The following is a 23,277-nucleotide window of genomic DNA, read 5'->3' as shown; positions in this document are numbered from 1 at the left end:
TGGGATTGCTATCCCAAATTATTTTCATCTGCCTAAAAGTCATATACCATCAAATCCCAGAGGCCCACCACCGCACTGCACACCCAAACCCAAGGCGTTTGTACTCAGAGGCAGGCACTAGAATTGGACTAAATTTTGGCATCACGAGTGTACGATGGCTGGGAGCCTTTGGGCCTTCCATGACCTTTCATCATCCCCACCCTAAACCCATACAAAGTGTCGTGGGTTAAATTGTGCCCCCTCCTGTCCAGAAAGAGGTATGTTGGAGTCCTAATCTGCAGTACCTCAGAATATGACTTAATTTGAAGATAGGGTCTTTACAAACATAATCAAGTTAAATTTAAGTCATTAGGGTGGTGCCTAATTCCAATATGACTGGCATCCTTGTAAAAAGAGAAACTTTAGAAACATGGACAGATGGGTAGAGACACAGAGAGAAGATGGTCATCTACAAGGTAAGGAGATAGGACTGGAACAGACCCTTCCTTCACTACCCTCAGAGGGAACCACTGTTGCCAACACCTTGACTTCAGACTTCTGGCCTCCAGAAATGGGAGACTATAAGATTCTGCTTTTTAAGCCACCCAGTTTGTGGTACTTGTTACTGCACCCCCAGCAAACAAATACATCCAGTAAACACACCGTTTACGTAAAAACAGTTTGCTTGTTAATGTGTCAATTGAATTATTTTAGAACAAGTCTAGAGTCATTTCATTCCCTCTGTGGCAGGCAGAATGGCCATGCCATTTTCTCTGAAGTGAAATTCTTACAATATAAACAGTTGATCTGCAAACAATTTTAAATGTTAAACCCAAGAAGATTTATAAATTCTCAGATGATCTCTAAATTGACAAGAGGAAAAAAAAAAGAAGGAAACCTTTTCCTCATTGCCAAGTCCTTTATCAAGTTCACTTCCATGATGCTTCCCATTGAAAATGAAAACTGTCAAAGAATCGCTGAGATTTATGACGAGTTGTTTCTATCCACAACAGAACGTCAACACCAGTTAAAATTTGACAACCATAATCTAGATGACAATTTTGTGATTGGGTCCAAATGTAATTTTTTCTTCTCCTGCTGCTGAAATTGACCAGGCCTTATCATTTACTTTATTGTGATATCAGCCATGATACCTTTTTTCCCAAAAGATCACCCAAAGCGCGTAAACTCACCAGGGTCAGATAAATATTAACTTCTCAAAGAAAACCCTAGAGGGCTCAAAAGCAAACCTTGTAATTCAGCTGATGGATTGTGCATCACCTATGGAAGGTTGTTCAGGATGGGAAAAGTATAACTAAGTATAATTTCCTGCCTTCGCTCTCCCACTCCTAACACATTAGACATGTCAGAGAGTCGGCGACCATGAATCCAGCATAATTCCATGAAATGCCAATCCACTCTCTCTGCATATCTTTTTCTAAGTGTTTTACTTCCAATATTTACATTTGCATGATGCCTTCGAGGAAAAACCTAGGTTCATTATTTATTCTCCATGTTGTACCTGCCAGAGCGATATGCCCTGCCTTGACATTCCCTTTCTTAGTGGGGTACTCATAACCCCCAAAGGGATGAAGGACAAAGGAAAAGGAGGGGGCACTGACTGTGATCCATGCAGTGCGAGAGAGAAGGAGCTAATCTATGGTGAACCCATTGTGATGAGACAACTGCCCCACCCTCTAGACTGCCTTGAGCCTGGAGCCCTCCTAACCACAGGACTCAGTGCAATTCAGTACTGTTCCAGTCTAGGGGCTTCACATCTGTAAGATAAATACACCACAAATACAAAACCTCCAACCAAAAACCAAAGGATCAGATTTATGTGTCAAATTTAATACTTCTCTAAACCAATGTTACTGGAAAGTGACATGATTTTCCACTGCAAACCTCTAGTCTTCTGCTGCATCTTTTTACTGGAAAGCAATAACAGGATGCCTGAGTCAATCATTTATTTAGTCTTGAATGCCAGCAGCTGAGATAAATAGTGTCCCTCATTGCCACCAGTAGAATGGACCAAAGACAAGGAAAACACTACAAGGGAAAACAAAATTAAAAGAAATGGAAATGGAGGAGAAAAACCAAGTACATGTAGAAAAAAACAGGAGAATTCAGACAATGAATGCTACAAGGCTCTAGGTGAAAAGTTGTTGGAGAATATGGGGATATTTACTCAGTGACAAAGAATACTGAAACAATGCCAAAGGTCACTTATCCCTCAGTGACTTCTTAATCACTTACTAATTCACATGAGGTGATTTGGTGGTCACCACCTTAACCAAGTGATCAAACTTAGCCTGTCTAATAGAAGAACATGATTTGCCTCCTAATGAGATGCAATGTGACACACTACCATGTGGCATTATTCCCACAAATGTGTAGCATATGCCTCATCGTGACTCCAGATCTGGCATCCAGTTTCCGGTTATGCAGGGGTAGAGGAACAAGGCAGATAACACCAGGAGAAAGCAATCTGGCAAATCCAGAATGTAGGGTGTTCTAAAAATGCCTTGGGTTCTCAAAAGTCAATGTCAGGGAGGAAGGAAGGAAAGAAGGGAGGGAGTAAGATAAGGAAGACTGTTGTAAATCAAAAGAGCATAAGGACATTAAAATATTTTGTAAACCGAATACAGTACATGAGCCTTGAATAAGTCCTGGATCTGGAAAAAATAGACTGGCTATAAAAATACATTTTGTTTTTGGTAAAATGTGAGAAATGTAAATAAGGAATTAATATCACACAGTATTATGTAACTATTGTTAATTTTTAAGGTATGGTAATGGTGTTGTGATTATATTGAAGAATTGTATTCTTAGGAGATGCCTGCTGAAATATTCCATGGGGAAGTTTCTGCAATCTTCATTCCAAATAGTTCAACAAAATGAAAGTACACTTATATAGAGTGATAAAGTATATGTGGCAAAATAGTAACAAATGTTGAATCCAGGTGGAAGATACCCAAATGTTCACTATTCTTTCAACTTTTCTGTGTGCTTGAAAATACTCAGAATAAAAATTGGGAAGACGGAAAACAACTTCCAGGATCACCTATCTTCCCCCAGTGCCTCCCTCCCCTCCTAGCTTCTATCCCAGCACCTTCTAGCCCAGATAAACAAGAGATGCATTGGCTTTTTAAACAGCTTTATTTTATTGAGATGTAATTTGTACACCATACAATTTACCCATTTAATGTGTACATTAATTTACCCATTTAATGTCTACTGAATACGGCTTTTAGTGTATTCACAGATCTGTGCAACATCACCAAAATCAATCTCAGAGCATTTCCCTCACCCCAAAAAGAAACCCCACCACCCTCAGCCCTTACTCCCCAGCCCCCCAGCCCCTATCTCCCAAGTCTAGGCCACCGCTAGTCTAATTTCTGTCTCTAGATGAATTTGATTGTTGCTTCTTGAAGATTTTATACATGTTGCCAAATTCTTTGGCTGTGGCCAACTGTTTAACAAAACAATCTGTGTCCTGCAGTGTCTGTTATTCCAGTTCTCTGGTTCTCTGCAGGAGATAAGAAGGAACTGGTATTACTCTTGGCTTCTGAAAGCCCAGGAGCCTCATAAGACCATGCCTCTTGCCTTCTGGCTCTGCTGCTGAAGGAACTGAAGGAAAAGCATCAAGTCTGCTGGAGAGCACATTCAACCTTTCACTTGCTGAGGGCGCACGGAGAGGCATTGCCCATCTTCAGCTCCCCATTGTGCACTGGGATCTTTGCAGATGCACGTTGCTTCCTGACAGCCCTTTGTGGTCTGGGGTTGGGGTACTTACTTCCTTCAGACTCTGTCTCAGCTCTCACCTCCATGGTGCCTCTCTGGAGGCCACATGTGAGGCTCAGGTAAGGTGTGAGCAAGGCACTTAGCTTCCTTAATTGAATCAACTGCATAGCAGTGCCAACAGCTATAACAAGCAAAGAACTTCTCCATGAGAGGACCTTTGAATAACTCTTTTCAAGACAATTCCATTATATCCTAGTTCAAGTCAAAACACGCTGGAGTACTTATTTCAGCTGACTGTGTGTCAACTTGCAAGTGAGAACTGATCACTCCCAGAGGGGAACAACTGTAGCTGATGGTGCCTCTGGGGGGAACTTCGTGGAGGAAGGTTTCTCCAGTGTGAAAAGTCAGTGAATTTTGAGTTCGTGAGTAGGACAGGAATGTTTCTGAAGTAAGAATAGCATAAAAGATGGTGGAACTAAGAAAAGCATGCAATCTGTTGAGGTTGGAGAGTGTAGTGTATGAAGTTTAGCACCGGATTGCTGAATAAGCCCAAAGAGAAGAAACAGGAGTTGTATCTAAGCAGTCGTATTTCATTTATGCTTGCTCCCCACTGCATCTTCTTTGTCATGGATTTTTATTATCAGTTACCTAGTGGATGCCCTGCTACATTTGCTGGTTTAAAATGGGTTTTCCTAACTAGGGAATGATGTAAAGCCTGCCTTGATGTACTCTTTGCTTCGTTTCTCTCAGTTTTCCACCCTGGGAGCACCAGACACTGACTTTCTAAGCTCCTTGTCTGCGTCTCAATCCTCTGCCTAGCACATATCTCTGTGGTACATGCAGGAAGAAAGCATGAGCCTCTTCACAGGGCACTTGTGAGACAAAGACACCCATTCCCACGAAGACTACAAATGTGAAGGCCTGCCTTCAAATCCCCTTGTCTAATTTTGGTCATGAAGCAATATGTTCACCCAAAGAAGCAATTGATCTGTGATCTCAGCGCTTCCACCTAGAGGTAATGTAAACCCAAAAATAGACCCTATAGTTTGGTTTTTAACCATAAATAAAGATGTAAAAATCCAAGAAAAAAGAGTGAAAAACAGTATAATTTCCCAAGATCAACCACTCCTGCAGGCCTGAAGGTAGTCCCAGGTTTTTCTGCAGTTAGCTAAAGCTTTCTAGGAGCTCATCTAAAGCCCAAGAGAGCAAAACCACAGAGTCACTGTTCCTGCTCAGCACTTCAGGTTAAGAGGTTCATTTTATAGCTCTTTTTGCCCCTATCAAATGGGTCTCTCCTCCCTACCCCCAGCCCATGTTGGTTCTCCCCTTCTCTCCCACCGTCTTGCAACAGCATCATTTTTCCACCCTTAACAACCACCCAAGGACAGTTATCTAGTGAACACAGACCTGGGGTAACAGGTAATAGTAAAGTCAAATGTTTATGTTTTTCCCTGCAGTAGGGCAACATTTTTCATCTCTTATTTTCCTTGGCCAGAAGGAAGATGTCATTCAGGGAACCCCAGGTGTTTTGAAGATGAAAAGCAAGGTAGGGGGCCTGGCTCAGTGCTTATTAACCACAGAGAGAATTTGGTTCACTTCAAGAAATAGTAAAATAATGGCAATGGAGAGACAATGACTCTTAATGAATTCATGTGAGTAAAGTGCGAGGTGACCAGTTTGGGGACATGCAGTCCTAAGGCCGCCTTCTGAAGAAGGAAAGCAAAACGATTGTTTTCTATTAGAACAGAGTATTTACTTCCCTTTCCTGCAGCACCCAGGGCCACCGGATTGCATATTCCGAGGCCAGGGCTGCCTCCCCCAGTGTTGCGGCTGCCCTTCAATTTAAATAAGACAGGTGACATGCGATACTGGAGTCGACCACCTGCCCGAGGCAAGAATAATTTCAGGTGCTCCCTCAGCCAGGTGAACTGCTCCACTTCCCAAAATCCTTCCCTCAGGGCTCAGGAGACCCCTCCCTCAACTCCCACCCACCCACAGAGTTGGGCATCTCTAGCACACTACCCTTGCTGTGTCAGACCTAGATCCCATGAAACGTATCAACCGCTTGGAAAATAAAACAGCCTCCCAGGGGCCCGTAATAAAAGGAAGGCAAGAGCAGGGGAAACAGGAAAGCTACGGAAATAAACCCCAGACACTTCCTTTAATCCTGGACGGGTGGCATTTTGGCACAAGCGCACTGAAATCACTTTCCTCCTGGGCTGCAGGGGTGAGTCCCTTTCCCGGGAAGACCGACACCCCTCAACCTGGAGAGGAGATCGTGCTGGGGGAGGAGCCTGGAGCCGGGGCGAGAGGTCTGTGACCTCCCGCGAAGTCGTGCTATCGGCCTTGGATCCGCGTATCTAGTGTAAACGCGGTTTCACACATAAATAACGTGCCACATCTGGCCCTTTGGTTTTATGGCGTCTTAGCGACCGAGCAATTTATAGATGGCGACCTTGTTAACCAGCAGTCCGGGCTCGCCAGGAGCTGCGGAGTCCAAGGCACTGCTGGGGACGGAGGAGGGGCGAGGGTCAGGAGAAACCTGGGGTCCCAGATCTCCAGCTCAGAGGGGCGCTGGAGGGAGGGAATCTACCCGCGCGTTTGGGGGCAGGGGGCCGAAGCGGGGTGGAAGCCCCCTCCCCGCAAAGCCGACCATGTGGCAGCTGAAAGAGCCATCGAAGCCCAAGTGTGTTTGCGCTCATACCCAATTTATTACCGCTGAACATATGGCCAATATTTTGACTCACGTCAGTCCGGCAAGGAAAACAAACAGAGCGCGCGCGGCGCGGGGGAGCTGCCCCCTCCGCTGGGGCTGCGCGGTGGCCGCGGGGCCGGAGCTAGGAGGGTGGGGCCGCTGGGCCGGGAGCCTGGAGCCAGGAGCCCGGAGCCGGGAGGGGGAGCGCTCGCCGGCCGCGTAGAGCCGCCGCCCGAGCGCCCGCGACTCGGCAGCCGCCCGCGACTCGGGATAAAGAGCGGCCGGGACCTGCGCGCTCGCCCAGCCGAGGCTCCAGCGTCGTAGCCGCGCTCCAGGTGAGCCTCCAGCTCGCGCGCGTTTCCGGTGGACGCGGGATGGGGGTGGCGCGGGTCACCCGGCGGAGCCCGGGAGCCGCAGCGGAGCCCGGCGGTGGCGATGGAGGAAGCCCGGCGTCGCCCTCGCTGCCAGGCGCTGACTGTCTGGTCCTCCTGCCACAGTCGCCCGGCGCGGGAACGCGCTCCGGGCACGGTCACCGCGGCCTGCCAGCAGAGAGGGGTCTCGGGGCACCGTCGTCGCCGCCGAGCGGCGCCAGAGCTCGGGTTCACGGCGGACCCCCGTTATGAGCCCCTCGCTCTCCCGGGTCGTGACTCGGCTAGGTCCCCAAGCCGCGTAGTCCGGACGCAGCAGGTGGGCAAGTGCGGGGCCTCCAAAGTTCTCCCCGACTTTGCGGATCACGGCAGGAGTGGGGAGCACTCGAGGACGGGCAGGGCCCCTCTGTCGCGCCTGCAGTCAGGAAAAGTTTTACCTGCCGCCGAGGCCAGGTGCTCCCGCCGCTGCGCACTTTCCGGTGCGGTCAGGGAAAGCGGGACTGTCCCAGGGGCTGGGAAGGTGCGGGGCTGGGGGGCGGAGGAGGAGGGAGGGGCGCGGCACCCTCGGCGGTCCCCGCCTGCGGTCCCCTGAGCCCCGCCTGGTAGGGCGCGCGGTGGGGGAAGGGCGCAGAGCGAGGGGGGTCCGGGTAGGTGGAGTACTAGATAAAGACGCGCCTTGAAATGCGGCGGGACTGTCGCCGCAGCTCCGGGAGTAGGAGGCGGAGCGGGCGCGCGAAGCGCCTGGTTAGCTCCATCCCGAATGCCCGGGGCCGGTTGTGCCCCGGCTGCCGGGGCCGCGGTGAGGAAGGGGCGGCCGCTGCACCCACCTCCACCGGGTAAGTCGCCCCCTGTGCGTCGCGGGGAGCTCGGGATCGGGGATTGAAACAGAGGCAGAAGTCCCGAAGGTAATTTGGAGATGGCGCCCAGTGGAGACAGGGGCTTCTCCTCAGACGGAACTGGGACGTGAGGGGACGGTGGTGATGAGCAGGAGGGCAAGTGGTGGGAGTCGCAGACAGGAGAAGCCGGGGCTGAGGGCCCGCTCAGTGGACTGAGGTCTCTGGAGAGGCGACTGAAGACTGGAGTTTGGGAGGCGAGTGTTGCCTGGGCCGCGCCCGGCGCCGGACAGTTCTCGTTTGTGTCAGTAGAGATCGCCAGAGGATCAGAAATGAACCTCGGTGGGGTCCTTGTCTCCGAGGGGCGCCCCCTCCACCCCAACCTCCTCCCACAACACACACGCACACACTACCAGGAGGCCCTTTGGCGCTCCCCTGGCGCCTTCTCGATTTTAGTGGCTCTTGGGGGTGGAAAGGAGACTTTGCGTCTAGGGGAAGGTTGTGAACCTCTGGTGCTCCCATTGGAGAGAGAGAGACAGAGCCCTAGGAACCCGCTTTCTGTGCCCGAGGGCCCAAGGGTGCATTCCCTGTCCTTTCCGGACCCAGCCCTTAGCTCGAGCTAAGAGCGTGCCTTCCCCGCGCCACCGACAACTACTTTTCACATCAGCCTGCCCGACCCAGCTTTAAGTGCTGAATGCTAACCCGTCAGGAGAGCCGCTTGTTTTCCAAAGTCTTGTGGTAATGATTTTGTCACGTGTTAAGAAGTAAATTCAGATAAGAGAGTGCTTTCAGCGCGTGTTTCCTGGAGAAACCCAGATCTCCCGTATTGAAATCGCCCTCATCCGGGGAAGGTCGGGCTTGGCTGAAAGAACGTTCCTGAAGGCAACACTGACGATGCGTAATCTCATTGTAACATATTTAATCATTAGAGCAGAGCGAACGAATAAAGCCAAGGAGTTCGCCCAGGGGGACGTGGCGTTTGGTTCCCCAATAAACCGGTGACAATGGATTGGCTGGGACAGGCTCGTTTGGCCCGAGGGGGGCTTAAAGCTAGGTTTTTAAAGAAAATATTGGAGAGAGGCCGGTTCCATTTTGTAGCATGCCCGGAGCCACAGTTCGTGTTCAATTTAACATCCATGAAAGTTAAACGGCTTTCCTCGCCTTTTATTTTATTGGATGCATTTTTAAAGATCTTATTAAAGTGCATTTATCAAAGTCCTAACATATGCCCGCAGGGTCTTATGCCCACACAATGAGGCTGATTAACAGAAAGACAAATACTAATTTCTATTACTATTTACATCCTCGGGAGATATTTGCCCCTTGGGGGAGGGAGGGAGGGAGGCAGATAATTGGGAAATTGTTGTATATTTTGCCTTGAAAAAGAATAGGGAGAAGGGAGCTCACCTAGATGCCTTCCTCCTGCACCCACAGTTAATCGCAGGGGGACTCCAGGCTCTAGGTCCCAGGATCGGTTCTCTCCGTGGCATCAATGGGGTTCCCGCCACTCTGTAGGAACGGGGTGGGGATTTTCCCCCAGACACAGAATCTGAACTCAGTCTCTGGGCCTGCAGAACTTATCTATCCAACTCCTTCTTAGCTGACTTGGGAGGATTGTCCATCCACTCATTCTTCCCTTCCTGGGGCAATTTAAAGAGTTAATATATTATGGACCAAAGGGAAAAAAAAACTCACCTTAGGCTTGAACCCAAGGCAGGCTGAGATTTCCTTTCTTTTCACACTAATGCCCACTTTCTCGTCCACCTCTCCAATGGCTGTGAGTCTCTCCTGCCAGATATCTGCCGGGCACGGTCTGGCCTCTCCAAAGTTGCAGGCTCACACAGCTTTAGGCCTCCCCAACCCAGAGACTCCACTCTGCCACCCCACAGACAGAAGGGATTTCCTATGACCCTGTTTCCTTCTCCGGGGACAGAAGGTGAGGGCAATTGGAGCTGGGACTGATTTTCATTTTCTGGTTAGCAAAGGTCCCAGCACGGGGTAGTGTTCCTGGGGTACATTCCCCTATTTCTTTCATCCAGGACGTGAGAGCTGACACCTCTGCTTCCTGCAGCCCCTGTTCCCGCATTGGAAGGCGAAGCCAAAGTGGGGCTGTTTTGGAGATGCCATCCTTAAGGTGAACGTCTTTATCGCCACACTCAGGGACCAGATTGGGTGACATTTTCCTTCCCCATTGATTTCAAGTGCATGCCACGCTCTGAGTCTCCAACCCAAGATAAAATAAACCTTCCCCCTCCAACAAAACCTTTGTGTCCGCGCCGTTAATCCTTGCTGGAGCAGGAAGGTGCAACGCGCTTTGTTTCCGGAGTGAATGAAGACAAACGCTTGCACCTTGGCGCTAACCAGACAATAAACTAATCCACTTGAAGGTTGTTATCTGAGATGGGATGTGCGAGGGCCTGAGAGCTCAGCCACATACTGTACCAGGAAAGGAGTTTCTTTTCAACCCTTTTTCATTCCAAAAAAAAAAAAGACGAAGAAATGAAATGAAGTCAAACAAATTAGTGTTTCCAAATAAAGGGAAAAGACCTTGTGTGTTTAATGATTGGAAGCGCTTTTGTGGATGGGGAGTGTGAGGTGTGCCGCCTAGGGCTGCTGAAGCTTTGGGCTCCTCAAGGTCGCCCCCTCTTTAGAGCAGGCCCCAAGACCCCATCCCCAACCCCCGAAGACTTTTTCTGCCCTTAACTCCCCTGGAGGACAGGGGGCAGGTACCTGCACTGCAAGCTTTCACCGCCGGCTTGAACGGGGAAGGATGCGAACCGAGCGCCGTCTCCAAAGAGGTGCCCAGAACAGAGATGGGGGGAGGGTCGGATGCCGTCCACGGAGCCCAGTTCTTCCACAGGCACAAGAAAGGCTCCCCTCCTTAGGGTGTGCCGAGGCCGCGCCTGCTCTCCTGTATCTTCCTTTCTTGCCTGGTTTGCTGTTGTTTAGAGCGCACCCCCACAACAGGGGGCGTAAAGCTGAGGCGTGGGAGGGCAGAAGCCGGAAAAGCAGGGTGCCTCTGGGCGGCTCCCGTGCCCTGGAGCGCAGAAAAGGCGCTCGTGTTTGAGCTACCTGGGAAAGTAAACAGGTAAACACTGGGCCGACTTAGAGGGCCACTTGTCCTGGAGTGGGGCCACTTAGCCTGTGTACATTCGCCTCCCCTCCTGGGCCTCCGGCGATTGTTCAGCCTCCCCGCGCCCGCTCCAGCCGCCTGAACCCGAACTCAATTCGTTGCGGAACCCAGAGCAGCAGAGAGAGCGAGGCTCTCCTCTAGCTTCCAGGGGCACAGGTTCTCTTCCTCCCCTCTCCTGCCTTTCCCCCAGGCCTAGGACTCCCAATGCGTCCGTTCTCAACCTAGGAAGAATGAATAGAGCTAGAGATGGGTACGGAACCTGGGGCCCCAATGTTGATAATAAAGATGGAGTTGGGGGGTCCAGCTGTTCAGGTTACCCCAGCAGGGGTGCGCGGTGTTCGGGACTCTAAGGAGACACCAAGCAAATCTCCTCCGGCCCGGGGCACGCTGGGTTCAGAACTTCCAGCACCCGCCTCAACTTCCTCCCCAAGCATGCAGCAGAACGAAGCATCTTGCAGAGTGCCTACGAGGTCTCCAGACCACGGCAGCTGAGCCCAAAGCTCAAACCCGAACTTGACGGAATGGAGGACATTGAACTCGCCTGGGTGCAAGATGGTACCTGGAAAGAATTTACTGAAGAATGCCGAGTGGGGGAGACGAGGAGCTGAAACTGGTGCCGGCAGACGCGGACAGGGTGGGAGTGGTGGGCCACTACTGAAGAACCCTCCGGAGGGGGAAGTGAGCGGGGCAGGGCCTCTCAGCCTGCGGGGTGTGCGGGATCGCAGGGAACCGAAGCTCCCGGGCTCTAGAAGGCCTAGCTGTGGTACTCGCTGGGAGGCCTCTTGGGGAGTCCTCAGGATGTAATCACCTGTTTAATTGGGACAGAAAAGGTGCGTTTGGCGCCTGGCCCCTAGGCTCTTTGGGCGCAAGCCGGGCCCAAGAAATTGAGGAGACACTGGACTGTGCTGTGGGCACCGGACTTGCCCTGGCCGCCAGCTGGGCCTGCGCAGACCTCCCGGCGTCCACAGGCCGCTCCTGGGGGACTTGCATTTTATGATCTTCCACTAACAAGCCCAGTTTCTCCCCTTCAATTACGGGCCTCCCAGCGGTCTCCCAGCGCCTTTTCAATTGCAAATGTTAACGCTCTGGAAACGGACGCGGGAACCACACGGACGAGAAGTGATGGGGAAATGTAGTCTCGAGGTCCCGGGAGAGGTTGAGTGCTGTGGACCCGGCAGCACCGACAGCGGAGGAGGCAAGGCCGAAGCTTTCTCCAGTTCTCTCCCTCCCTGCCCAGCTGCCCCCAGGCCAGGGGAAATAAAAACTGGAAGACTAGCTGGGGTGAAAGTGTGGGAGGGGCCAGAGTCCAGGAGGCGTCCTGCGAGGGCAGGGGAAGTGGGCGCCTCAGGTGCTCTGGCAAGAGGACACCGCAAGCTGAGACCCAGAAGGATTCGGCTGGTCATTGAGGCTAAGGGGCAGGTGCAAAGGCAAACCCGACCTTTGAGAACTGGGCTGAGGGCCTCCTTCTCTAGGCGCCTATGGCAGCACTCCCTCCCCATGATTAATTCCAGGAGCCAGGATTCCCCTAGGAAAGCAATCCTCTCTCAGGTGCTCTGTGGACCTTGCAGGCTGCCACGGGTGAGGGGAGGGGACTTGATCAATAGCAGCGGTGCTGATTTAGATCCTGGGAAGAAAGGGTCACTATGCTGGGGAAGGGGGAGAAAAGTTGGGAACTACATGGAACTTCAGCGAGGTGGTTCCCAGCTGAAGAAATGAACACGCTTTGGGAGGCCTCTGCGGGCACTCCCCCACCTAAGATGGCTCTGGGGATATGCGAGAAACGACACTTGCTGCCAAAGACCCCTTTGCCACCTGACCCAAGAATTCGCCTGGCCCAACCAGGTCGTATTCTGGGTCCCCATCCTGGTGGCTGCCCTGGACCCCAAGAGAGCCTCCGCCCCCTTAGGACTGAGGAATAAGAGGAGGAACAAAAGGAGGGTCTTTGCTGCAACGCTTGGGTTGAGGAACTTTTTTTCTCACCAGTTATTTATTTAGCAGCTGAGTAACAATATCAGTGGCAGGCCCACTCCCGCCCCTGGATCCAAACTCGGCGCTTCCCCGACTCCTGGAGAACCAACTTCCCTCCTCCGACGGGGCAGAGAGACGAGCTCCCACGTGAAAGGGCGGGGGAGGGGGGGCGCTGAGAAAGACAGAGACGGAAAGCGAGCAAAAAAAAAAAAAAAAAGCACGAAAAGTAATGGGTTCGAGGAAGACGATTCAAACAAGTTTCTAATTCTTCCAGGGGAAAAAAGGGGGGAAGGAGGGGGAGAAAGGAGAAAAGAAAAAGTAGGAGGAGAAAGAGGAATCGGGGAGCGTCGACATGAAGGGGTTTCCTTAATATTGTGGACGGATTCAGAAATGAATGAAGAGATAGTCCATTGAAAAGGGTTGAATGCCATGACAACTAGGAACAACCTTAGATTTATTCCAAACAGTTAGGACACATTGAAAGAGAGCGTCAATCATGTATTATTTCGCCACTGAAATAAATGCAAAAACCGAGCCGGGACAAAGGCTTCCAACGGGAGCGGGACATTTGTCTACATTTCGCTCATTGTCCGCAGCTTAGCAATCGGTTTGTATTTGTGTTTGCCCGGGTCCGACCACCCAGGACGCGCCGACGAGGGGCTCGCTCTAACCTGGGCCATTGTCACCCACGTCACATACTGGGGGCGAGGCAGCCAGGGCTGCAGAAAGCCGCCGAGAGGCTCGGGGAGAGGTGCCCTCACCCGGCGCTGGCAACCCGGGGGCAGCTGGGGCGCGGCGGCAGCCGCGGCAGCTGCGCGCGAGGAGGACCCGGCGACCGCGCGCTCAGCTTGGCCCGCGCGGAGGAGCCCAGGTTGTGGGAAGACTAGACCTGGACCCCGCAGGGGTGGCCTTCTGTGCCCCTCCCCGCCCCCAGACAAAGCTCCTTCCTGACACTCCTCTGGGGCGAACGAGCATCAGGTAGCCAATCTACCCCAGTGCACCCCCCCAAAAAAATTTTAACTAGAAGAAGAGGTGGTAAGTGCTGCGTGGTCTTTTCCAACCCCAGCGCCAAGGAGGAAGTGCAAGTCCCGGGAAAGTTCAGTTCCCAGAGCCGAGTGGTTGGAAACTTCACACTAACCTGACTTAACCTGGAAACGTGGAGCGCTTACTCCGAACGCGCCCAGGGCGTCCAAAAGGAGACCATGCTAAAGAACTCGCGTGGGAGAAGAAAACTGGGGAGAAAACGCAGCATCGTCGGGCCACTCAGCGACCCCCCTCCCCGGCAGCTTTCTGGGTCCTCACCCAGGCTGGAGACACAACCCCCACCCCCACCCCCGCAATCCCGCCTCGCCGCCTTCCCGCTGCTCCACCTCTAGCCGGAGGCTGGAGAGGGAGGGGGCCGGAGAGGGAGGGATAATAGAGGGCAGGAAAGAGCAGGGCCGTCTGCCCTTTCCTCCACCCGGGGAAAGAGGCCCGCAGAGCCCAGAGGCAGCAGGGCCAGGGTCCGACCCCAGCCGAAGTTGGAGCTCCTCACTCTTACCCCGCCCTCCCCGGGACCGCCCGCAAAGCAGAAAGTGAGCTGCGCGTCCTCCTTGGCCGCAGAGAGGTGGAGGCGGGGGGTTGGGGGTGGGAGGTGGGGGGAGGCGGAGTGAAGGAAATAAATGAGTCTTTAGCAAATAAAGGGCGGCTGGAAGGGGGCGGGTCGCTTGGTGGTGGCTCTGGCCGGCCCGGAGCGGAGCTCTCTCCTGGGTTTCGGGCTCTCTCGCGGTTAACTGGAATCAATTACTTGCCTTGTCATTTCTAGCACTCATCCTTAAGCCTCAACCAAAATATTGACCTAGGAGGCTTACAGAAGTTGGGCTCTTGCCATTTGAACCGGATCTTGTTTAGGGAACCACCAGCGATGGAAAGGAGAGATTTCCGCAGCTCGGCCTTCGCCCCCTCCCCCTTTTCCAAAGGCGCCACAAATCGCCAATTTTCCGGCTTGCCGGGGGTGGGCGCGCGGGGGCGGGGAGGTAGGAACCGGTGAATGTTAAAGAGGATTTTTTCCCTCCTCCTGGTTTCTGTTTTGTTTTCTCTCCTCCTCCTCCCCACCCCCACCTTTTTTAAGATGCAATTTGTTAAAACGGCCCTTTCAAGTGTGTGGACTCGCGAGCGATGCGGTGGCCCTTTGTATGTAAATACTGGGTTTAAAAAAAAAAAGGCTCGCCCCGTCTTTGCAATTAATTGACACGTTACACCTCTCATCTTGCTCTAGAGGGCCGTTGGCTGGGAGCGCGGAGCTCCCCAAAACCCACAATTTCACATCTGCAAATACTGTCTTCATCCACTTGACTCCCAAGACCCGCCCACACGTGGCCAACCTTTGCGTTTTTAATGTCTCTTCCCCCTTTTTTCCACCCTTCTCCCGCTCCCTCTCTCGCTCCCCCTCCCTCCCTCTTTCTTTCCCTCCCTCCCTCTCTTTCTCCCCCTCTCCCCCCCTCCCCAGGTTCGTGAGTGGAGCCCAGCCTTATATGGACTGATCGCTCGGGCAATGGCCCATTTTTTCCTCGCCACCAGCCGCCACCGCGCGCCGAGCGGCCGCCGGAGCCCGAGCTGACGCCGCCTTGGCACCCCTCCTGGAGTTAGAAACTAAGGCCGGGGCCCGCGGCGCTCGGCGCGCAGGCCGCCCGGTTCCCTGCGTCCATTTCCGCGTGCTTTCAAAGAAGACAGAGAGAGGCACTGGGTTGGGCTTCATTTTTTTCCTCCCCATCCCCAGTTTCTTTCTCTTTTTAAAAATAATAATTATCCCAATAATTAAAGCCAATTCCCCCCTCCCCTCCCCCAGTCCCTCCCCCCAACTCCCCCCTCCCCCGCCCGCCGGGGCAGGGTAGCGCCACGAATTGACCAAGAGAAGCTACAACTTTGCGACATAAATTTTGGGGTCTCGAACCATGTCGCTGACCAACACAAAGACGGGGTTTTCCGTCAAGGACATCTTAGACCTGCCGGACACCAACGATGAGGAGGGCTCTGTGGCCGAAGGGCCGGAGGAAGAGAACGAGGGGCCCGAGCCAGCCAAGAGGGCCGGGCCGCTGAGGCAGGGCGCCCTGGACGCGGTGCAGAGCCTACCCCTGAAGAACCCCTTCTACGACAGCAGCGACAACCCGTACACGCGCTGGCTGGCCAGCACCGAGGGCCTTCAGTACTCCCGTAAGTAGCAAAACTTGGCTACCGAGGCCGTGGTCCCCTCCATTCCTGCGGCCGCAGCCTGGGATGGACGCTGGGAGTGAAAGGGGAAGGGGCCATGTAAGCCCGGACCCCCTCACTCGGATCCGTAGAAAGATTTTTAACACTTGTATAGGATGTCCTCTGCCCTCCTCTTCAAGCCCCCTTAGTTCCGGGAAAGAGCTTGGTCTCCAAAATTTTTTTCAATGCGAGAAATTAAGGAGAAAGAGGGAGAAGGGCTATACCTCTCAGGGGCTGGTATATGATGTCAACCGGGACTGATGGCTCCAGCCGCAGCCCCCGGACTCTGGCCGCTGGGAGGGACTGGCCTGGCCCCCTGGAGGTAGCCAGCGAGCCTCGTCCGGGTACGGGTGGAGGGTGGGGAGGCTTTGGGTGGCCCGGGTATAAATAGCTCACCCTGCCCCCTGCGCGATCATAGAGGACGCTTTGTGCGGTGCAGGGGGTGTCTAGAAGGCCCGAAAGCAGAAACGAAAGCCCCCAAAAACCTGCCTTAAATGGCCGAGCCGATCAATGCTGGGATTGTGGGGTTTTTCTGTTAAAAATCTGCCCACGTCTCGCCGGAGAGGAAACCGCTTAAGGGCGCCGGAGCCCTTAACCCGCGATGATCTTCAGTGCCACTCCCCCCTAAATTCTCACCCACACTATGTGAGCCCCTTGAAACTCGAGCCCCTAGCCCCCACTCCTACCGATTTCCCTCTTTACCCTGGGAGGCCCCGACGTCTTCGTCAGGCGTAGAGCAAGGCAGGGGTCATGGCAAAGGCAGCGGGGCTGGGCTGCCAGGCGCGGAGGTCCAGGGTCGCACGGAGGATCCAGGGTGCTCGGAGTCTGGTGCAGGCTGCGCGCGGCCTCCAGACGCCTGACGCGCTTCTCTCTCCCCCTCCCCCCAGTGCACGGTCTGGCTGCCGGCGCGCCCCCTCAGGACTCAAGCTCCAAGTCCCCGGAGCCCTCGGCCGACGAGTCACCGGACAATGACAAGGAGACCCCGGGCGGCGGGGGGGACGCCGGCAAGAAGCGGAAGCGGCGGGTGCTTTTCTCCAAGGCGCAGACCTACGAGCTGGAGCGGCGCTTTCGGCAGCAGCGGTACCTGTCGGCGCCCGAGCGCGAGCACCTGGCCAGCCTCATCCGCCTCACGCCCACGCAGGTCAAGATCTGGTTCCAGAACCACCGCTACAAGATGAAGCGCGCCCGGGCCGAGAAAGGTATGGAGGTGACGCCCCTGCCCTCGCCGCGCCGGGTGGCCGTGCCCGTCTTGGTCAGGGACGGCAAACCGTGTCACGCGCTCAAAGCCCAGGACCTGGCAGCCGCCACCTTCCAGGCGGGCATTCCCTTTTCGGCCTACAGCGCGCAGTCGCTGCAGCACATGCAGTACAACGCTCAGTACAGCTCGGCCAGCACCCCCCAGTACCCGACAGCACACCCCCTGGTCCAGGCCCAGCAGTGGACTTGGTGAGCGTCGCCCCAACGAGACTCGCGGCCCCAGGCCCAGGCCCCACCCCGGCGGCGGTGGCGGCGAGGAGGCCTCGGTCCTTATGGTGGTTATTATTATTATTATAATTATTATTATGGAGTCGAGTTGACTCTCGGCTCCACTAGGTAGGCGCCGGGAGGTTGCCTGCGTCTCCTTGGAGTGGCAGATTCCACCCACCCAGCTCTGCCCATGCCTCTCCTTCTGAACCTTTGGAGAGGGCTGAACTCTACGCCGTGTTTACAGAATGTTTGCGCAGCTTCGCTTCTTTGCCTCTCCCCGGGGGGACCAAACCGTCCCAGCGTTAATGTCGTCACTTGAAAACGAGAAAAAGACCGACCCCCCACCCCAGCTTTCGTGAATTTTGTAAAATATGTTTGTGTGAGTAGCGATATTGTCAGCCGTCTTCTTCTAAAGCAAGTGGAGAACACTTTAAAAATATAGAGAATTTCTTCCTTTTTTTAAAAAAAATAAGAAAATGCTAAATATTTATGGCCATGTAAACGTTCTGACAACTGGTGGCAGATTTCGCTTTTCGTTGTAAATATCGGTGGTGACTGTTGCCAAAATGACCTTCAGGACCGGCCTGTTTCCCGTCTGGGTCCAACTCCTTTCTTTGTGGTTTGTTTGGGTTTGGTTTTTTTATTTTTTATTTTATTTTATTTTATTTTATTTTATTTTTTGCGTTTTCCCCTGCTTTCTTCCTTTCTCTTTTTATTTTATTGTGCAAACATTTCTCAAATATGGAAAAGAAAACCCTGTAGGCAGGGAGCCCTCTGCCCTGTCCTCCGGGCCTTGAGCCCAGAACTTGGAGCTCAGCTATTCGGCGCGGTTCCCCAAGAGCGCCGGGCGCAGAAAGCTTTCGATTTTTTAAATATGAATTTTAATAAAAATCCTGTGTTTAAAAAAGAAAAAAAGAAAAAAATCCCTGCCCTCCCGTTTGTCCTACTGCGCCGGGCCGGAGGCCCGGGCCTGGGAGCCGGGTCTGGCCGCCCGCGGGGCTCCCACGGGCGGGGAGGCCGAGGGCACCGGGGCCGTGGGGCGGGCGGGGCTCCCGGTGCAGGCCCCTCCGACCACAGGCTGCACCCCGCGCCTAGGATTGGGGCGGGGACCGGAACGCTCGGCCTCCGGCCTGGCCTGCGAGCGGTCGGCCGGAAGCCCAGGGTCGCCCACCCTCCCCGGCCTCTCCCCTGGTCTCGCGCGCTGTCTGAACCCCGGGCGGCAGCGTCCGGCTGCGGGAGGAAAAGTGACTTCGGGAGCCGCAAAGGCGAGGAGAGCAAACCCCCCTCGCTGGCCCAAATCTACGAGTGGCTCCTTCAGCCTGAGAAGCTGTTGAAGCCACTACACTCGATGACTTTCACTTTGTTGCATTTGACTTACCTCACGCTAAGAAAGTGGGTGGGTGGGGGTCTGAGGTTAAGACTGGCTGCCTTCTCCCCACTTCCCACCCCTTTTCAAAATCTGAAGGCTGGTGCTGACCTAGGAGACCGCTAAGGCTGGGGGTGGGAGCGGTCAGGGCGCGCTAGGCTTTGGCTTAGGGGGCTTGGGGGGAGTACGCGGGGTTCTGGGCTCGGGGGAGGGAGGGGATACTGCAGCCCTCTCTAGGATCTTTGGCCCCAGGAAGCCAGGGAGCGAGAGTCTTTGGCAATCCCAGCAAACCCTGGCTCCCCCTTCCCTTCCGCTCCCATCCTTTCCGGGCTTCCAGGCCTCTCTCCGGGGACTGGATCCCGGGCCTCCTTCCCTCCAGCGTTCGGCGATGTGCGGTCTCCCCAGGTCAGCCCTTGAGTGTGGGACTGGGTGAATTGCTAGGAAGTAGAGGTTTGGGGGTGGGGTGAGCGCCCCGGAAGGGAAGTGGGCACACAGGCCCGGGCACGCCCGGGAAGGGCGCATCCATCTTTCCGGCGGGGAACTGATTCCGTCCCACCCTTGTTGCTGGAGGAAGATCTCCTTGGCGGATGCTGGCGCACACTTGGCCACGCGGGGGAGCGTCTTAGGAAGCCTGGCGAACTGGAGGATGAGCCTTTCTCCTCTCTCTCGCGGGTTTCTAAAAACACTTGGGACTCTGTAGCTCACAGCCCAGCGCGTGCTGCGAGACGCTGGGGGACTGAAAGTCGGCGCATTTGGAAATTGTATCTCTGTTCTCTCCGAAGCTGCACCATCAAGGCTGGGCCAGGCGTGGGGTGGCAGTGAGGAGGCCGGGCAAAAGAAACGGTCCCAGCTGACTTTCTCGCTCCCTCTAGTTGATGATCAGGTTTAATTCAATATCTAAAGCAAACATGATTATCCGTGGGACCAAATCTGTGCGTCGATAGCGCTCAGCGCAGCAGCCCAGGGACGCGATGACACTTTATTCCCGCGTTCCACACCGCGCCTGGATAATTGAGGGCTCGGAAGTCTTTCTAATACCCCAGTAAAGGTCCTTTCCCATCTCCAGGCTCATCCTCGGGGAAAGGGCAGTTTTTCTAAATGCTAAAAGGTCTCCCTTTGTTCTCCACACTAGCTTGGCAATGTTTGGGGGCTTATGTCTTACTGTTTTTAAAGGCCAACGAATTTCTCCCAAATAGTTTGTTGTGCAATAATTGAACGCCCAACGTGCCCTGGTACTAACCACTCAACATCCACTTGCAACTTCCCCTAATCCCAAAATCCTCCTGGGAGGAAAGGTGAGGGTTTCAAGTCTCTTGGAGCGGAGCTGTCAGAAGGCCTGAGGCCATTTTGACTCTTCCAGGCCCCAGGGCTTCCAGAGTGAGAATGATCACAACAGACCCTCAGGTTTCCAGAGAGGAAGGGGGAAGCGTGGAAGGTCCTCACCCTGGCAGGCTTCCACCACTTGCTCATTGAGGACACATTTGGAGCGGTGGCCAGGACCGCGGGCCTGCAATCTGGGTGTGCGCTCCTGCGGCCGGCCGGGAGCCCGGGAGGTGGGCCCGGCGCCCGCCTCTCTCTGTCCTCGGGTCCCCATGGAGTCAATAAAAGCGCCTGTGGAGCCCTGTGTGGCCCTAACCCCAGCGCCCTGGGAGCGCACCCGGCGCGGGGTCCGCTTCAGCAGTCTATCTTCGCCCAATCTACAGCGGGCGGTACAAAACCGCACAATGGGAAAGCTGGGAGCCGGAGATGTTAGAGGCGTGCATATTAAAAAGGGACAGAGAAAGGATCGCGGGGACAGAGAGAGGGGAAGAAGGAGAAGGGGCCCGCCCCCCACCCCCCGCCCCACCCCGCACCATTCAGCGCGCTTATCGCGGGCAGTGAATCCCGGAGTCAGGCAGAAGTCTCCTTGGGGTTTTGTTGGGCCTGTCACTGGGTCCCTTTGTCATCCACGGGCTCCATGCTGGATTCCATATGGCCAGCTGGGCCGAGGGAGCGCGAGGAGGGACCCGCACAAAACCTAAATTGTGTCCGGCTTTCAAACCCTGTATTGTTGTCTGTGAAAGGAAGACGCATTAAAAATTCGTGCTATATCTATTGGGGAGGAGGCTGGAGGAGGGGAGAAAAAGCCACCCCTGTCTTTGATGGCTTCGGAGGGCGCTTGCCCCGCCTAGGCCCCGTGACACTGAAAGCTGGATCTCTCTCATTCTGTCTCTCTCTCAAAATCTCTTTTTCTCTCCTCTCATCATCTCGCTCTCATAATCTCTTTCTCTACTTTCATAGTCTCTTTTTCTCATAATCTCTCTCTCTTCCTCACTTCTCTCCTTCCTCTCTTCTGTCTCCTTGACTAACGCTGGGACGGGAGTCCGCGAATCTGCGCCTTCGGGGTTTGGCTCATTTGTGCGCACTTTGCTCACTCCTTCCTGTGTGTGTATCAGGAAACTAACTTCTGCCTGGGAGCTCTGCACCATCGGACCGTCCTGGGGCTCAGGAGGCAACTCAGGGTACCCAGGGCCCGGGTGATGCTCGGTCCCCTACGGGCTTAGCGGCTCCTGGGTAGATGAAAATCCACCCCCCTGATTTCGCAACCGACCGGCCCCGAAGCGCCCGCGCGCGGAGCCGCCCTTCCACTCACCGCGAGAAAGGTTCTGAGAGGCCAAGGGTGCCGCTCAGTCCCGGGCCCAGCTAGACTTGGGCTGCAGCCCGTTCCAAGGCGACTTGCGCCCTGCCGCGCCACTTGGTTACCAACCCCGAAGAGCTAAAGACACGCGCGTTCGTTTGAATTACGCGCGGGGATCCATCCCACTGGCCTCTTGGTGCGATGGGAAACCACTTCAGAAACTTCTTCCAACCGCGTCTCTCCCCATGTTGGAGAAGGGAGATACTTCCTCTTTAATTTTCAATGTCTCCTGTATCGCGTGCTTACAAAATTCAGTACCAGGGAGACACAGCAGGGCTTCCAAAGAATTTGCCCATTTTTTGCCTCCTCTAAGCGGTCCAAATTGGCGCGAGGCAGTCGGAAATAATTTGGGTCATGCCTTCTCCCCTGCAATTGCCAGGTCAAAACTCCCATAAGCAGTCCCCAAATAAACCATATGTACTAAACAAAAATAGTTTATGCTGAGCTCTGTGGAAATAAAAAATGGAACCCAGATATGTTCCCCACAAAGTCACTCAGCCCTTAATGAGCAGAACTGAGCTGGTGGAAATTCCGACTAATGGGAAACTTGGATGCGCCCCCTTTCCTCTTTAGTACAACGGTCATATTTAGTAGAATCAGATAATTTGGTACGAGTGGAAGCCCCCCTTCTCAACATTCCCCACCTCAGATAGGGAAATAACTTATTTCCTTACCTATTGACTGTTGGGCTTAGTTGAGACCTGGTGTGGATTTCTCGAGCCTTTTCAAGAGCCTGGTCATTGAAAAGCTAATCCAATATTTACCGAGCATAAGGACAGTTCTCAGACGTATTTATTAAGGCCCATCGCTAAGTGATTACTTGGACTGAAGACAAAGGCCAGGGGAGGGGGCGTCTAGGCGCACCAGATCCTTCCCGTTTGGGCTCTCCCCACCCGGAACCAGGAAGCCGGGAGCGCGCTTGTGCGGTGCTGAAGTTCCCCTCCCGGTGTTAAGTGGCGGGCGGATTAGATACTGTGCTGGGCAGTATTTCAGGAAATATGTACTTGTGGCTTCCTGAGAGGCCAGGCGCAGTGACACTCTAAACCGTGTCGATATATCATCTTTTATCCAGGATCTGCAAATAAACCCCTGATCCCCCCGGCGCATTATAGCCGCCGCTATCTCGCCAAGGAAGCGATCTGAGTTTTATTGCTTTCACCAACGCCCCGAGACACACACACACACAAACACACATACACACACACACACACACTCGCACTCTGATTTTTAAAGGCTCTATTTTTTCCCTCCCGAGGCATCGTTATTAATAAAGAGGCGAATAGGCCTCAGCGCCGCCATCCGAGCAAGCGGGGAAATGTGGGCCAGCAGCCCAGGCCCGCGAGCGGATCCCGCCTACGCTCCACGCGCCCCCTCGGGCAGGAGAACCGAGCGTGTGCCGCGTGCTGCCGCCGCCAGGAGGCGCCCGAGCCAAGCGTTCCCGAGCGTCTCTGCGCGCGGGTCCGGGCAGAGTCCGGGAGCCGCCGGGAGGCAGCTGCGCATCAGCGGACTCGCGGCCCGGGTCGGAGCCCGGTGAGTGGTGCCAACAGACGGCGGCGACTTGGAACCTTGGGGAGAGCCGCTAGTCAGACGGCGGCGGGTGCCTGGGAGGTGCGAGTGGACCTGTCCGGCTGTGGTTTTCCCGCCATGCCTTTTCTCCACGTGCGTACCACCGCCCGTCCCAGCCCCGGTTTCCATCGTGTTTGGGCACAGACCACAGCCGACTGGTCCAGGAGCGCTCTGGCCACTGGGAGGACCCCACCAGGAGCCAGGGCGCGCTGTCTCCGCGATCTCAGGGCCCCTGGCGGCGTCGGCCGCGCGG

General features: G+C 54.4%; 1 protein-coding gene across 1 annotated transcript; it reads left to right on the top strand.

Annotated features, from left to right (window-relative positions):
• Positions 1–6,628: 6,628 nt before the first annotated feature.
• NKX2-2 (NK2 homeobox 2) lies at positions 6,629–18,330 on the top strand. The gene is made up of 3 exons (XM_054468128.2): positions 6,629–6,753; positions 15,209–15,912; positions 16,836–18,330. The coding sequence occupies exons 2-3, from the start codon at positions 15,654–15,656 to the stop codon at positions 17,396–17,398; spliced, it is 822 nt and encodes a 273-aa protein (XP_054324103.1). The 5' UTR covers positions 6,629–6,753; positions 15,209–15,653; the 3' UTR covers positions 17,399–18,330.
• The last annotated feature ends 4,947 nt before the right edge of the window (positions 18,331–23,277 follow it).

This window comes from Pongo pygmaeus, chromosome 21 (assembly GCF_028885625.2).
Source record: "Pongo pygmaeus isolate AG05252 chromosome 21, NHGRI_mPonPyg2-v2.0_pri, whole genome shotgun sequence".
Lineage (NCBI taxonomy): Eukaryota > Metazoa > Chordata > Mammalia > Primates > Hominidae > Pongo > Pongo pygmaeus.
The sequence above is the reverse complement of the archived record's forward strand: the minus strand, read 5'-3'. Positions and strand labels throughout refer to the sequence as shown.